The 16,959-nt window shown below is 39.9% G+C and overlaps 2 protein-coding genes and 1 non-coding gene across 4 annotated transcripts in view; all 3 read left to right on the top strand.

Annotated features, from left to right (window-relative positions):
- The first annotated feature begins 783 nt into the window (after window positions 1-783).
- malt3 (MALT paracaspase 3) lies at window positions 784-8,404 on the top strand. Of its 2 annotated transcripts, none has more exons than XM_031747433.2 (15): window positions 784-897; window positions 1,107-1,171; window positions 1,289-1,413; window positions 1,513-1,651; window positions 1,736-1,911; window positions 2,055-2,151; window positions 2,660-2,695; window positions 2,817-3,020; window positions 3,561-3,738; window positions 3,848-3,922; window positions 4,101-4,228; window positions 5,471-5,620; window positions 6,620-6,774; window positions 7,370-7,486; window positions 7,566-8,404. In XM_031747433.2, exons 2-15 carry the CDS (start codon window positions 1,135-1,137, stop codon window positions 7,887-7,889), a joined length of 1,941 nt encoding a protein of 646 aa, XP_031603293.1. In that variant the 5' UTR covers window positions 784-897; window positions 1,107-1,134; the 3' UTR covers window positions 7,890-8,404. The 2 variants fall into 2 exon arrangements, with proteins under 2 accessions (XP_031603293.1, XP_031603294.1); XM_031747434.2 differs by having other exon boundaries at window positions 796-897; window positions 1,089-1,171.
- A 1,957-nt stretch (window positions 8,405-10,361) lies between these two features.
- On the top strand, window positions 10,362-10,433 carry trnah-gug. The gene has a single exon. It is a non-coding gene; the product is annotated as a tRNA-His (tRNA).
- A 579-nt stretch (window positions 10,434-11,012) lies between these two features.
- The window catches only part of LOC116326235 (FERM domain-containing protein 5), a 70,946-nt gene continuing 64,999 nt past the window's right edge, over window positions 11,013-16,959 (top strand). The window contains exon 1 of the mRNA XM_031747429.2: window positions 11,013-11,408. Within this exon, the coding sequence (XP_031603289.1) occupies window positions 11,307-11,408 (102 nt within the window). The 5' untranslated portion in view covers window positions 11,013-11,306. The remainder of the gene's footprint in view (window positions 11,409-16,959) is intronic.

The following is a 16,959-nucleotide window of genomic DNA, read 5'->3' as shown; positions in this document are numbered from 1 at the left end:
TTTTTGTTGTTGTTTTTTCTATCACAATTTATTACATTTATGTAGCATTAACAAGCAAATATCCCAAAATCAAGCCAGTATATGTATTAAAACCTAAGGCCCCTTTAAAAAAATAGAACACAGGCATTCAATCGTATACTTTATTGTGTACTTTACAAAAATAAAACTACACATTATAGATCAATAAACATATTGTTGGAATATATTGTAATTAAATGCTTATAAACAGTCAATTAGCGTTCATGGTCGACCAAAATATCTACTGAAACATATAAAGAGACATTTTAAACACTTTGTATTGCAGATTTATATATCTACAGATCAAAAGTTGTGCTATGACGTAAGTTTTTTGAAGCTTGTTTGTCTTCAACATGACATTTTTTTATCCGCGTTGCACCACGAACAGACATCTAGTAAAGTTTGAGTTAGCCTAACTAACTAACTAACTAACTAACTAGAACTGAAAAACACCGTTTTACTTTGCTGCTCTCCAAACTCTGACCTCAGACAGTGATTATGCATCAGCTGAAAAGGGCCAGATTGCTCATTACCGTAATGCATGAAAAAGACGTTTGGCTTTTAATTTAAATAATTTACATCGCTCTAACAGGCACTGAAATGCTCTCTTTTGTTTTTTAAGTGTAAGATATACTTCAGTATTATAACTAAAAGGAGACTTGGGTTTGTTTTTAGCATGATATGGATTGGGCTTTACTGCTTTGTTGTTTGGGTGCTCCAGTATTACAGACATAACGGTAATGTGTGCGTGCGCCTTCTCGTTCCGGGAAAGGGAGGAAGAGTTCGGGCTATATATTTGAAGTTATGAAGCCTGGGAACAGGAAAACATATTCTGGCCGAGGGGTGACAGCTTCTCAACTAGTCCGAGGGTGAACACAGGTATGCACTAAAACACGTAATATTTACGGTCATATTAAACACCTACTGACTCAGTTAGGACGTTTTTAAATATATCCTGGAGTTTTTTACGGTTAACAGCTGACCTGACTAGAAATGAGAGGTTAAATACATCGTTTTCCTTTTCATGCCATTCATTTGGAGTTTCTTTTCTGTACGTGGGGATATTATAGGCAGTGATTTTCTTACAGTTCGGCAGAAGAAGAAGAAAATGCACAGATGACTGGATCCTTCCCCAAGCACACAATGATCAGTGGTATGTTTTAATCTCAGCACCAGCACTGTTTCACTAGTGTTATTTTTGTCAGTGAAACAGAACTAAGTTTGGCTTTAGGAAACTGAGGTTGTCGCTTTTTTTTTTTTTCCTCTCTAGAAATTGTGATAGTGCGTCATCCTGTCTCTGCGTGTGTACCTGTGAACCATAAGGTGACTCTGAGTGTCCGTGCTCAGGGCACAGGCATCCTGAACTACCAATGGTTTACAGACGGTAGAAAAGAAGTATGTGAATTTAACTTTTAAGAAGTTAGTTTTCAAGCAGTCTTGTTGGATTTAGTGTGAAAATGACCGCTTGTTGTTGTCAATGATTTCCTCCCTAAGGAACCTGGTGGCACTCAAGCTGATCTGACCATCAGAGCTGAACAAACTCAGCTCTATGTGTGCCGAGTGAATGACCAGCACTATAACTGTGTGTTCAGCAACTGGGTGAAGGTCAAGGTGTTGGACATTGATAAATCAGGTAGATCATCATGCTGCTTGCATGTCATTTTTGTCGTATAGATGCAGTTTTCATTTCAACAAGTCTTTTTCTTTGAAACGTCAGGCTTGCCCATAGACTGGCAAGGTGAGCCTCACATTGCCACCAACCCCAAGCCGCAAAAGATTCAACCGGGTACAAAACTCACTCTACGCTGCGTTGCCTTTGGTATCCCAGCTCCTTCCTACCAGTGGTACAGAAATGGACAGCCACTGCTGGACATGACAAGCGGCACACTGCAGGTAAGGAGGAACGGCGGTGAAGATGGAGTGTTTACTTACCTGTGATCCCAAACCTTCACCCACTGTGTAATTCATTAAAAAATGTAGTTAATATTTCACTTTTGGTACAGAGACACGAACAATGTGATTTATTATATTTGCAGATTGAGCACGCGACAGCTGAACACAGTGGAACATACCTGTGCTCGCTATCTAACACACTAGAAGAGAGGTGGACGGAGGCCGTTGATGTTGACATTGGTAAGTTGAAAGTGAAACCTAAAACAAAAATCAGTCCAGTGATACCTCTCTTATCCCAGTTTCATCACTGTATTCTTTCCCATTCCTTTACTTTCTCTATTACTAATAAAAGGTGACAAGGAGAAAAGTAAATTCTTCACACTCCTTTCATTCCACTGATTTAGCTCTAAGGCACTAAGTTGTTTCCATTATGCTGGAGGTACTTTCCCATTTCTACAGACTAAAAAGGAAGTTGTTCTCCAAATAGTGCTGGGCTCAAGCCTTATACACAAAACAGGAAAGTGATGTAAAGTGAAACTAGTTCTTGAAGCGATTCTCCTGTTTATAACTTACTTGGAATAAAAGTGACTTTCACAGAGAATACTATCGGATCTTTGAGTTTTATTGTTCTCTATATGCCCCCCAGACAGAAATGCTACTTTAGGTCAGTTTTTTGTTTAACATGAACTGATTTTGTGCTTCCTTTTTTTTCTTTTCTTTTTTTCTTTTTTTTAATCACAATCTCTAGTGCAAAGTGATCAGCCTCCTCCGGCAGCGCTCACAGGTAAAATTTAATGGAAAGAAACATTGTGTCATTTGATGTGTGGAGAGGAAAACTGTCAGAGTGTTTGAGAATTTTCTTGTGTTGGAGTGATTTTTGAATCAGACGTTGAACTTTCTTGCAGCCACTGATAAGGTCGCCTTACTTATTGGCAACTTGAATTACTCCAACCACCCGGCCTTGATGGCACCCGTCATGGATGTTCATGAGCTCGGCAACCTCCTGCGGCAGCTTGGCTTCAGAGTCGTTTCCTTGCTGGATCTGACCAGGGAGGAGATGCTTACTGCTATTGAGAAGTTTATTCATCTCCTTGACAAAGGCGTTTATGGTGAGCGTAATAATTTTTTTCCTGCCTATTTTTTTGGGACAAAGCTTTGTCATTAGCTGAATTTCAGTATTCAGCTGCTGTTCTTAGAAAATGCTGATACTATTATTTAGAGGTTTATGTGGCACCTAAAGCACTGTAACTTCCTTCGTCATATTCCGTGGCTCCTATCTTGTGATCGATGTTAGATAATGGCTGTATGACTTCATACGTATTGCGTATTTCCACGTGCTTGTTATGTAGCTTCTTTTGATGTTTTACTGTTCCACTCGTAACAGTATGTTAGTGTTTAAAAATAAATGAATAAATAAGTGTTGGTGTCAACAGCTACTATTATTGGCACAGTTTGGAGCTGTGAGGTGATATTGTCTGCTGCTATTCTCTCTTTCTGTTCTTAATAATGAAACAAATGTGTTTAGAAGTCAGGCATCTTTGTGATGATGTGTTACCACCTCAGATTGACTGTCATGTATTCCAGGACTGCAAAATTACTGCAGCACTTTTGTTATTGCCGTACTAATTAGATGTGTATTCTCTCTACAGGCCTTTTCTACTATGCGGGCCATGGTTATGAGCATGCGGGAAGGAATTACTTGGTGTCCGTCGATGCTCCGCAACCGTACGGAACCGAAAACTGTGTCTGTGTGCAGAGGATCATGCTCAGCATGCAGGAAAGGCAGACTGCACTGAGTGTAATCCTACTGGACACCTGTAGAAAATGGTAAGTGCAATAATTATTTCTGCACTGAGCCGATATGTGAATTTATTTGTAAAAGCTCGGTTAACATGACATAGATTTGTTATTTGTGTAACTTCATTTCACTCTGTAGGTATAACCAGGGTTCCTTACTATCTGCCATCAAGCCACTGGCACCCAGCGGGAACACAGTTTATGGTTATGCCACGTATGTAGTATTAATTGTTTTGTATTCAACTGCAAGTGGGTGTGTGTGTGTGTGGGGGGGATCAATTAACTGATTTGATGTGCAGCTTGTTTTTGGTTTATAGCATAAAATTCTAGAAAGTCACGGTTGTAGAAAGTCATGCAAAATAAAAATAACCCCTCTCCTTTAATTATTACAGGTGCGAAGATGCTGAAGCATTCGAGGTCCAGGACGGGGGCAAGAGTACTGGGATCTTTACAAAGTACTTGAACAAGCACATCCTGCAAGCTGAGAAAGTCACGCATGTTTTAGAGAAGGTTTCAGAGGGTAAGAGTTAAATTGGAAAATTAGAATGGGGTTTTTACTTTGTTTACATGATGATTCATTTCTAAAATGCCTAATATAAAGGGCTGCTGTAACAACAGAAATGGCATTGAGTGAGACATTAATGAAGCTGAAACCAAAATCATTAGTTTCATTTTTAAGAAAACCATACATGTCAATTAAAAATGTACATTTCCTCCTTTTTGTTTCTGTTCACTTTATTAGGGATATAAACACATAATTCAGTAGGCTGACAGTTAGAGATGAAGGGTAAACAGCACTGAGGGGAACAGGTTGCCCTTTGGTATACACCACGGACCACAGACAACTTTTGGAATTGCTCGTTTCTCATTTTAATGTTGTTTACTCGGGTCCTGTAAGTAAAGCGATGACTGTGCAGGTGAAGGGAAGCTGTTCAGTGTGTTTGTCAGTTTGATGGGCCCCCGGTAGAAGAAATTTTCAAAATGCCATTAGCATGTGACCTCATTCTTTGGAAATTCACACTGTTGGATAAAGAAGAGCAAGAAACCTGAGAGCTGCAGAGTGCAAGACAGCTGCTCTGCAGTTTGGGCACTCCCTGTCACTGCTCTCATGGGCTCACTAACAAATTAGACTTACCAGAACAGGACATCCTGCTGACAGCCCTGTCTCTGTGTGTGAAAATATTTAAATGAATAAGTGTGGTGTTGGATATGAAAATTTTTCTCTTTTTTAAAGTTTGTGAGCCTCTTTAAGCCTCTCGTTTGTTTGTTTTATAGTAATAACCCTCTCATTAAAGGAGTGTACTCGCTTTATTCAGATGACAACTCTAAATCTGTGTCCTATTCTGTGAGCATAGTTTTAGTTCTCCCTGAATATTCCCCCTTTTAGTCCTGTTAATGATTTTTTTTGCATGCTTGACATCTTGTGAATAGGGGTTTTTCCCAAAACTCGTGTCATCAGTAACAGTGAATTTTAAAAATGCCTTTTTTTAAAATATCCCAGAGTTCCTCAAATACAACCATAAGATTCTGATGAATCTCTCATATTTTCTTCTGAAACATTCCTCACACCCTGCTATCCTAAGATGAACAGAGCACTAGGACGATTGGAAGGTTACCAGAGTTTTTAAGCAGTGCTGATTTTCTTAAAGTTGTTCAAACAGGACTGAGTTAAAGGAAGGGGCCAAAAAATCTCTACAAATGTGTGTAGCTGCTGTATTTCATTGTATTTACCTCCATCTGAACCCCTCCTTTTCTCCACCAGATCTGGGCAGAGATCCTCTAATCACAGGCAAACAGGCGGTGGAGATCAAACACACATTGAAGGAACCACGATCCCTTGCAGATCCAGTTCGAACCACCGGCCACACAAAAGAGCTTCACCTGCGAGACGCCTGCTGGAGACAAGCAAATGGTGAGATGGGAGAACATTTTCTTGTTTTTTTTTTTTTTTTTTTTTTTTTTTTTTCCTTTATCGATGTTACTGCTGGTGACAGAATATGCGCAAATATGCTTTATTTTCCTCTGAAGCAAAACAAATTAACATGTGGCCATGTCGCAGTCTTTAATAAACTGTAAAAGTCATGATAGAAACAAAAAAATACTCCTCTTTGTCGCGGTCAGTGTTTTTCACGGTCAAACATATGTTCCTCTAGTTTTTCCACTTCTTTGTAAATTCCCTGATGTCCATTCTGATATTTCAGCAATCCTCCTCCAGGAATTTGCTGACATTTGAGAGCACTTATATCGAGGCCATGATTGTTAGTCTCATGCTGATGAATTCAAAAAAGTAGCTGGAAATATACAAGAAGGAAGCGACTGTACTGAACAGGCCAGTAACAACAGGGGCTGCGGGCTGCGTTGACCCGACGTACTGTTAGTTACATCGGAGGTGTTTGCGGTCGTGACGTAGATTTCTCTCGCTGAAGCATAAATCCCCACAAAGAGATTGAGTGTACGGTTTAACCTTTTTCTCACCTCCTACTTAACAATGTGTGACAAACTAAATCTACACACTGTGGTTTGATATTTTTTTCAGCATAATTCATAATTCCGTTTGATTAATGCAAAGAGGGAAATGGTTTATTTTACGCTGTGCATTTTCCCCTTTGATGGAAGGAAGTCTCTTTTGACAACTCAGACTTCCTCGTATTTTCTTTTTACACATTTGCTCACACTGAATCTTGATATTGTGGGTTAATCTAAGAACTCTTTCTAGATGGAAGATAAAAGTCTGTGGCTTGAGATAAATGAGTTGCTGAAAGTCCTAATTTGGTCATGGGCTCTGCAAAAGTAAATAGCATAATGATTAAAAAAAATTAAATGCCGAATAAGTTTTGGTACATGTTGTTTTTATGCATGCTTTTTTTCCCTTCTGTTTAAAAAACAAAAAACGTTTCACATCTGCTTTCAGAGCTACCACGGAAGAAGCGGCTGATGTTTCTTTGCGGAGTGGAAGTGGAAGTCAGCTTCTCAGCTTTGTACTCTAATGTTCTTGTAGCTTTTGCCACTGTAAAGACCACAGGCACCCATACTCAGGACTGCGTGGTCACACTAAGCAGTATACCTGTGAGTATTTCTTATTTTCCACTTCACTGTCAGACTTTTTCATCAAATTCAGCTATCCGAACAAGCCTAAGTAGGCCCTGGAGTACAAAGGCAGGGGCATTGTTAACGGCAGTATGACTATACACTGAAATGTCACTGTTACACTGTTACATAACTGCTTTTGATTTTTGGCAAAGCCTATCAGTAAACTCAGGATTTGGATAAAATTTTCAGCTTGTCCCTACACGACAAATTCCACATGGCTCACGGCAAAATGCTCATCAGTTTCCGCTAGACAAAATGGATTTCTCAATGATGACCATTCACACCCACGTTTCACATGTGTGAGGAAGTTCTGCCCATATATAGGCTTCCAGCATGCTGCAACCGCAGACGAATCAGGAAGTTATGAGCAGCACTGCTCTTGTGAAATACTTCCATCAGTTTGGCTGTCTTTGACTCTCGCGTAATCCTGACATCTAGTGGCTGATTTATGAATGTGATACTTTCTAGCAATGATTCAGTGCCAAACCATTGTAAATACAGCTGTTTATTTATATTGATGAAGATGGTTAACATATATAATAATAACATTATTTGTGCTTTTAATCCTCAGACGATGGAAGACATATTTTCCAGGTCTGGCAGGTCAGAGGAGATGGACTCACTACTACTTATGAATAATGGTAACCCAGACTGTACTCTGAGGCTCTGTGCTCTTCAGAAGCTCAAGGTATGCCTCCGTATATCTATCCTAATTCCTTTTTCTAATAGTGTTTACTCCTTACAATAATTGTTTTTTGTTTTTTTAGGAGTCGATGGTCATAAAGGTGGATCTACACTATACTCACAGAGACAGTAAACTGCGTCAGACAGAAAGCCAGCGGGTGGACATAGGAAAGCCTCTCGTGGCTTCCTGCAAGCTGTACAGGAGGAATCATGGAGCAACAGGCAGGACACGAGAAGGCAATTTTGCTAAAAGCATGGGCAACATCGCTAGCAGCAATCCCCTGCTGCATCAGACTGGGTCATGCCGCCCTTTCACTAGAAAGGCGGTGTGTGCTGCTAAAATTCCAGTTACGTGGAGTAATGAACCTGAAGAGAATGATGAGAACGACTTCAGCTGTCCACATTAAAACTTTCTGGTATTACTTTTGTAAATACTGGTTGGAAATCTGTTGTTTTGTTTACAGTTGCTGTAAACATGTTTCTACTTGTCTATGAATGATGATGATAATTAATGTATAAGTGAGTAAGTGATTGAGGTTTGTGTTTGTCTTATCAGCCTTCAGCTGTTAGATTAGTAGGCACAATAACACTGTAAGCTGATTTTCATCATAAATTATATGCTTAGAAAACATTAATTGTACATAACACTTTTTTTCCATCAGTGGCAAGCTGGCTGGCCTTAATTATTAAATGAAGACAATACTGTCAGTAATTTATCTAATAAAGAATACTACATTGATCACTTTTTACAAACAAACAAGCAATTTTTTTATGTCAATATGTTTTTCTGTTGAACTTTAAAATCTACATTTGTTGGTTTTTTTTGGGGGGGGGGGTTGTTTGTTTTTCTCAAGGAGTATTTTCACAGTGATGCTTAATTCAAGTTTGTAGAATAAATTAAAACGTGTAAGTTTTAACTTTGCTAGTACTGGGTTGCGCCGTCTTTTGCCTCTGGATTGTCTAAATTCTTCATGGCATTAATTCAATAAGGTGCTGGAAACATTCAGTTAATATCTGTTGTCTATCTTAAGTTTTAAACCTAACGTACATTACCAGATCGTCACAATATTGGAGTAAAATGTGCTTTTAGCTCAAAACGAAGAATTAAAATCTCAAGTAGCTGCTAAGTCTGGAAAAATGAAAGTACATTTTTTTTCCTTTAGTGCATAGCCTATACCTAACAGATAAATGGATTTCATCGTATATAGGCCAAAACAATGCTGTGGGTTGCATTCGATATAGTACTGTGCAAAAGTCTCAAGCCACCCCTCAGTTCTTTATATTGTTTTTAGTAAACTGGGAAATGGGTGCTTTGATTTATTGGAACATGGAAAACAAACATGGAAATATAGCAAATAAGACGAAAACAGAGTTTGTACAATTCTGTTGAGCTTGAAAGACAATATTTGATATGATCACTTTTATTCATCGAAAAAAGTCTGAACCCTGTTAGGCAGCTTTCTTCTCATTTCTTTAGGTAGTCTTCAGGAATAGTTCTCCAGGCTTCTTGAAGGACATTCAAAGCTCTTCTTTCAATGTTGGCTGCCTTTTGTTTTGTTCCAGGTATGCTTTTACTGTATTGGCAGTGTTTTTAAGATCACTGTCATTCTGAAAAACATCAATGAGACATTTGCCAGAAGCTATTACATGTTGAATCAAAATCCGAGTGTACTCTTCTGCGTTCATGATTTCATCAACTTTGTTTTTTTCTGATTTTTTTCATATTTCTTAAGAACATGAGTTTGAGATACTGCTCATCTGACATAAGTAGTCCTGTTTTTGTTTTGCTTTTTAAGCTCACCACTTCTGCCTTCGTCCTCCACTTTTTCAGTTTCCTCTTTTGAAAATTTTATTTTAGTGCAGCTATAAGCCAAGTTTTCAGCTGTCAGGTTTTTGGGAATCACCTTGTTGGTGCAAAAAATATTTTATGGATCCCGTCAAACTGTTCTATCTTTGGCAGTTTCTGCAGATTCTGGTAAAGAAATGGGAATAAATTATGTGTTTTTATAACAGGCTGCTAGAAACAGCTTAAAAGTGCTTAAAGATGCAATTTAAGATTGCTGAGTCTGTCATTTGTAGACCCAACACTGGTTTGTGCCTTTGGCTAGGTGCATTTTCTTATGCTTGAATGGTTCACTGGTCAGTGTTAAGTGGCAGAACAAGCAAATGGAACAATGGAACAAACAAAAAACATGGTCTAAAAAAGCTGAAAATGGTGTGAAAATTAGTGAGAAATCAGCCAATGTCCAAAACACTTTGACTCGAGATTATTGCTCAAGATCTTCTTTTTTTTTAAATTACAAAAAGTCTGGCTAACTGGAAGCAAAATAGAAATAAGGGGTGACTCATGAGTTGTATAGTACTGTACTTCTAAAGTAATGTGATTACATTTTACCATATAGTAGGTGGACATAATGCCCACCAGGGGGACAATTCTAACTCTCTGACTTCCTGCATAAGAAACGGATATTGTAGTCTTGACCTTGCTAGTAAAAATATCAACTGCACTATTAATTAGTGTATATATGTGTGTTTGCTTATTGATACATGACTTTTACATTTCAAGTAGCCTGTTAGTTATGAAAGAAAATGTAAAAAAATTATTACAATTGCAGCTCAAAATAGTCTAGAAGTTCTCCTCTAACCTCTGAGCAAGGCACTTTCACCATACAGTACAAATAGATTTATGATCTAACTACAATTAGCTTCAAGTATTTTATTAGAAAAAACTCTGGGACATAAATGTGTATTAGTACGTGTAATAATCAGGTTTGGTAGGCGACGGTTAAAATAAATCAACTTTCGACCTCGAAGCATCGTGATGACGTACTCTACTTAAGGACAAAAATAAGCGGGGTGCACTCAGTCCCCGTTAGCTCGCCGTGATCGTATAGTGGTTAGTACTCTGCGTTGTGGCCGCAGCAACCCCGGTTCGAATCCGGGTCACGGCAGAGATGTATGCCATCCTCGGGACGCCAAACTTTTATAGATTCAAATTGTTAATATACTCTTACGCCACTTTAACGTGATTTTTTTTTTTTCTGTAATACAAGATTTGCATTTCCGTTTAAGGCTCACGAAACATTTTCACTCGATTTGCTTGCCGCAATGACAACGAATGGCCTGCAGGTGGCAGCCCAATACATTTAATATCCACCACCTGGGAAGTTGTGTGACACCCGATGCCGCTGGTTTTAGGTCAGCCAGGCAGGCGTAGCTTGATTTCTCTCCAACGTTTTATCGTGAACCTGAAATCCACCTCGAAAGACACATTAAATGTTTTACGTTATGACACTGCTCCTCGCACAGCATGATTTGGGTGAATAATTTTAACTTCATACTGAGTGAGTCATAAAAAGAAGCTAACCTTTTAAAGTTTCCTAATGGATAATTACTGGTCATGGGAAAATTAGGCGTAAGAAAAGAAAATCAGTATATACTGAAACTTCACACTCCCGTTGGCTCTCTTTGACGTCAGTTTTCATTTGGACCCGCCCGCTTGCTCAAGTGGCAGCGGTGAATGGTGAGAGATAATCCTCAGCTCCACACAGACACACACACACACAGACACACACAGCAGCAGCAGGGCTGAGCAGCCTCTGGATCTGGATGCGGGCATCCTTGGATTTCGCTCTCAGCACGGGCCCACAGCACGGAAAACTTAACGGGACAACAATGGTGCTCGCCTCGGCGCCTGAATCCGTGGCTGCTGGTCGTTCAGGGGACCGGGAAATGCGGTCAATGTGACATTCACTTGCACGCTGGTGTTCGAGTTTATTGTTCTGGTCCTGTAGACGCAGAGCGGCGAAACCTGGGAGAGAAAGATGTTGAGCCGATTTATGAGTGGCAGCGTCAGGAATCTTGAGCGGGAATACAACTGCACGGTCAGGCTGCTGGACGACACGGAATATACGTGCACCATTCAGGTTAGTCACCTGTTTATTCACTCCGCAGCGCGCTGCGATTGTGTCTGACCTGGCAGACAGAAAAGCAAGTGTTTTATTAGGGGGGGTGGCAGCAAGTGCCTGAATGCCCCGCTGCTGCTCCTGCTCCTGCTGCTGCTGGTGTCAAGCAAGATAAATTAGACCTAAAATAGAAACGTGTAGTTATTTATTTTCGCCATCCCGAATAGGCTTGTGCAAACCTTTTTTCTCCCCCTTTCATGACCTACTATTACCTCAACCATCAGAGAATTCGGTCGTGGGATTAGAGACGTCAGGGAGCCTTGTAGTACAGACATAACTCAAGCTCGGGTTGAGTGGTTGCCAGAAGCTCACCATCCTCTTAAAGTAATGAATGAAAGCAGTTCCCCTCCCTCTGTATTATTATTATTATTATTAGTATTATTAGTATTACTAGTATTATATCCTCTCCAAGCTTGAGAAGGGAGGCTGTTGGTAACGCTATCCATGCAGTTTCCAGAAATGCACATACTGTATCCCATGAAACATGCTCACTCAGTTGCACAATGTGCCACTACACTGATAAAACCAAAGATGTGCCATGCATTGTTGATGCAGGGTTGAATGTGATGATTAAATGTCTGCAGCTTCCCAGTGTGCACGAACGGCACATGTCCTCTTTTAAGAGGGATTTTCCAGAGCCCAAAACAAACGATTGATATTGTCAGCGCAGGCATATTTCTTTAAAAACTTAAAACAAGCCTAGGCCCTGATCATAATAAGTGTCTTTCCCTCCCTTTGGTCTCTCTCTACTCCCAGCATTGCTTTGATGATGGTGCAGTTTTATGTTCATGCTGATTTTAGTAGTAGGTGAGAGGGCCTGTCACTTCAATTACAAGACAGCAACTGCTCTGTTTGTGGATTCTGTGGAGTTGTGGTGAAGTGATGTAAGGAAACCCTGGGAGAATTCTCCTGATTAGTCAGCAACATGTAGACACACACACAGCAAAACCCTCATTGTTTAACCTGTAATGTGAACAACGAAACACTAATAAGACACGCGTGATTGTTGTCACTTTGGGGTCTGCTGTCACCAGCAGGCTACAGAGCCACCACTCCTCTTTCCCCCAGCGAGCAAGCGTGAAATGCAAACTGCAGCTACTATAGGATCGTGACTGTGTGCCCAGGTTGTAAACAGATCTGCATTCCTGCTTGGAGAGCTGAGCAAGACATGGAGCGAGGCCAGATGGACTGTGAAGCCAGCAGGTGTGCTGTTTGCAGCAGAGTCGTGTGGTCTAGGGGGCTGACGTCACCAGGGTGGAAAAGAGAAGAGTGGAGTGCAAGAGGAGAATGCTGTAGCTCTGCTGTGATTGTCTGGCATCCTGGTTATCTTTCTGCCTAACCTGGCCCGGGGAGGGACGAGTAAAATCCACCTGACTAGCCACATCAGTTTCATAACCCGCCAGGAAAACAAAAACAGGGTATGCAAACTAGCTCAGGCCATATACTCGTTGACCCTCTCTTTTACCTGATTTGTTTCCAATGCACTTTCAAACTTTTCAAAGGTTCCATATTTATATTTTTACCCTTCTTCCATTCTCTGGCATCCAATCAGGTGACATTAATTCAGTGGAGTGTAACCACCCCCATGGTGTCTGCATAATAAAACCACCTTCAGCAGAAATTAGAAGCACAAAGCAGGGCACCAAGGGCTTTCAGAAGAAGGGCAGGAAATGTGTCCGTCTTTTTAAAGAGGTGGCAGCTGTAATGCACGAACATAAGTTTTGCTTTAATGAATTATGGATCTTTCCACTATGTTTGGGGAAGGGAAAGTGAGCACATCTTATTAGACTGCCCTGTAAGACGAGTTCTTGTCTCCATGCAGGTTGATGGAAGTGCCTGAAATCCTCTTTGCCCTCAGGCTTTTTCTGCTCTGTGATTTTAATGTTGCCATGCAATGTTGCCACACAGAGTCAGCCTGAGAATTAGCTGCGACTCACATTTTTGTCATTTCCTGAGAATAAAAGATGAATCACATAAAAAAAATGCTGTATTATTTTTCAAGGACAGTGGGTGCGCCCACTGTAAAAAGAGAATATAATGTCATTTTTTTTACCTTCTACTGAAGCAAAACTCAAGCATTATTATCAGCTTACAGTCGTGTAGCTGATATTGCTTTCACACCATGAACCTGTGTGTGTGTGTGTGTGTGAGGAAATAACACTTGTCACTGAGAAAACAGATTTAGGTCCCAGCAATATTATGTCACCTTTAAAGGACATCACTGTAAAATACACCATGTGAAAAGGAACTTACACCCTCTTTCAGTTCTATGGTTTTATGATGAGGACATGATTAAAAAAAAAATCATCTGGTCCTAACAGTTTGAGAAGTGGGTAAAACCTACCTCCAATGAACAACCCCACAAGGAATATTAAACTGTGTCATTATATATTTAACAAATCTAATCCAAAATGCAGAAGCAGAATGTGAAAAGTTAAGTACATCCTTACTGTTTTCCATAAGAATTTAGGCAGTAAGTAGCAGCCAGGTGTTGCTAATCAAATGCACTTGATTAACTGATCATCAGCAAGAATGACCACCTTTTTAAAAGCAGAAGTTTTGTCAGTTTGCTGGTCTGAGGCGTTCAGGTGTGTGCTAACATTATACCAAAAAGGAAAGACATCAGCGATGAGCTTAGAGAAGCCATTGTTGCTCACCATCAGGTTTGGAAGGGTATTAAGTGCATTTCTACACATGTTTGACGCCCATTATTCTACATTGAGAAAGATTATTCACAAGTGGTATACATTCAAGACAAGACAGTTGGCTATCCTCTCTGGATGTCCTGGGAAATTCCCCTAAAAGTCAGAGAAACTACAAAAAGGCTACATCTCAGACTTGACAGGGCTGAGTTAGCATGTTAAATCTTAAAGTTAATGACAGAAGAATTAGAAAACGACTGAAAAAAGATGGCTCTTCTCTCTACAACATGAAAGCACAGATTAGGTTTGCATCTAAAAGGACCACAAGACCTCTGGAACAATGTCCTTTGGGCAGACAAGAGCAAAGTGGACATATTTGGCCAAAATACATAGCACCATGTTTGGCAAAAACCAAACACAGCATGTCAGCTGACAAGCACGGTGGTGGAGGGGTGATGATTTGGACTTGTTTTGCAGCCACAGGACCTGGGCACCTTGCAGTCATTGAGTCAACAATGAACTCATCAGTATACCAAGTATTCTAGAGCGTGAGGTAATCTGTCCAAAAGCCAAAGCTTGGCCATAATTTTGTCATGACAGTGATCTCAAGCTCTAAATCTACAGCTCAGTGACAGTCCATCTCAAAACACCATTGAAATTTCCTGAAATGGTGGGACGTTAAGAGAGCTGTGCATAAAGAAATACCCACAAACCTCAATGAACTGAAGCAATGTTGTAAAAAATAGTGGGCCAGTATTACTTCACTACAATCCGGGAGACTGAATCGATCCATCTTTAGTTTAGTGTCACGGGGGCTATCTCGTTTATCTTGGCTGTTAAAGAACAAAAAACAAGCATATATCCATTAAGTTGTTATAGTATGAAAGGTCGGGACTGCTGTCCTGTCTACAGACAGGAAAGAGACAAATAGCCATGTACAATCACTTGGACCAATTTAGAATATTGAAACATGACTGATTTTGGACAGTCAGAGGAAGTCAAAGTACCTTAGGGTGCCGTAGCCATCCAGTACATTCAAACTCAGGTCCTCCATGCTGTAAGTGCACAGTGCTAACCACTGTGCTACCAGCGTGGCTATGAATTCAATTTTGTTTGTAGTTACAGTTTTGCAGAAGTCCATTGTTTACATTCTCTCCTTGCAGTCTTGTAGGCCACTTCTGGATCTGCAGATCTATCTGTGGTGGAGGCTGTGGGTTGACAGTCAGATGCACACTGTGGGCTAGGTCCCCTGAACAACCCCACCATCTTTATAGTTGAATTCTATTTAAAGTTCAAGGAGTGCAGAAAAATGTGATTGCTTTTTTGGCACAGTGGAGCAACTCCACAACTCCTCCACTGATAAAGTAAATTATAGCTTATCTTCTTAGAAACCTATGCTTACCCTTGTTTTTCTAACAGCTGTTTTGTTATTTGAAACCACAGCCAGTCACTCACAGGCCAGTCTCAATTCTATCACTTACGAGAAAAAAATATGCTAAGAAAATAAAGAGTTTGCTGAAGTTTTATATTCTTTAACCAAAACGAATACAAAGTGAATACAATCAATCCTCTGGAAGTTTTCCTGAGATTTGCTGACATCTTGCTGAGGAGGCTGCAGGGGGGATGGTAGCCTTATTGAGGGTGCTTCACTTTGAAACACAGTGCCAGCAGCTCAGCTGTTGCTACGGGGACTCCACAGTTACTCTAACAAAATGTGAGATCACTCAGTGGTCAGGATTCCTCTTCCAAAAGGCCACAGACAAAGATGTAGCCGTTAGCAGTTACAGGAAGGTAATTTATTCCCTGAGTGCTCCCAGAGGACCCTAGTGGTGATTTGACTGTTGTCATGTTTGTCTACAACAGGACTATCATGGGACTGCTCCACTGATGCACATTTACTCTTGTTTAGATATTTTATGAAGTCTAAAAGGAATAAAATGGTTTTATTGATCTCCATATTGTTAATATCTTTGGCACGTGTTCAAATGCAGTAGCTGATTTTATGCACCTGTTTTTATTTAAACATGTTTGTCAGTAATAAAATTAATTGATGAATTGGTCACTGTTGTGTTTTAGTGGGACAAGTCAATAATTCTGCTGCGGGAAAAAAGTCTGAATTAGAACAATAAAATCCAACTTTTAATTTACTAATAATGAGCAGAGTTATAGAATGTAAATAAACATACTGACTTATTGTTTATACTGGTTTGAACAGGCATTTGATACCATATGTTTAATGGATATATTCTTGTGAAATGGTGGGATGTAAAGAGAGCTGTGCATAAACGAATGCCCAATAGCTTGTGGTTTGTTATATTAATTTGAAAATGTTTCAGATAAAAAAACAAATAGTCAGGATAAGTTAATCTCAAGTCAAAATCTTCACTGGGGAATGCGGCTAGCTCGAAAACAAATGTTTATTTGCAGCAAGGGGTGGACAATATAGCTTTCTGATAGAAAAAGATACTAAACAGTGGATTATTAATGCTTCCATCCAGCTTCATTTACAAGTGTAAGTAAATAGAGGGAATATTCCATCCTCCTTTTCCAATGAGCGGTTGTCACTAATGACACACTTCCTAATTTGAAGTGTGAGTCTACTGAAACAGTGCCAGCAGCACTATGCAATAATAGTGCCACAGCTTTATATGCAGTGACCCAGCATGTATAAGGTAGAAGCACAAGGGAGTGTCTAGGGAGTGTTCTCTCTGGGTATTTCAAGTAAAAGTGTAAAATAACTGGTTAGCACTTCATGCACTTAACAATAACTAAAGTAACTAAACTTTGTAACTGATTCTGATTAGGCCAAGCTTTTTAACCAGCTGCTTATGGCCCTGCTTTTCCACCATGGAAACACATCGGTAATGTGC

Source organism: Oreochromis aureus, linkage group 7 (assembly GCF_013358895.1).
Source record: "Oreochromis aureus strain Israel breed Guangdong linkage group 7, ZZ_aureus, whole genome shotgun sequence".
In the NCBI taxonomy this organism is placed as follows: Eukaryota; Metazoa; Chordata; class Actinopteri; order Cichliformes; family Cichlidae; genus Oreochromis; species Oreochromis aureus.
This window is presented reverse-complemented; position numbering and strand designations above follow the sequence as displayed.

Excerpts from the sequence above, each read along its gene's own strand:
- malt3 (XM_031747433.2), top strand. The coding sequence starts at position 1,135 with ATGACTGGATCCTTCCCCAAGCACACAATGATCAGTG. Across the intron at positions 1,172-1,288 it reads CAAGCACACAATGATCAGTG|AAATTGTGATAGTGCGTCAT; the intron begins GTATGTTTTAAT and ends TTTCCTCTCTAG. Across the intron at positions 3,923-4,100 it reads ACAGTTTATGGTTATGCCAC|GTGCGAAGATGCTGAAGCAT; the intron begins GTATGTAGTATT and ends TAATTATTACAG.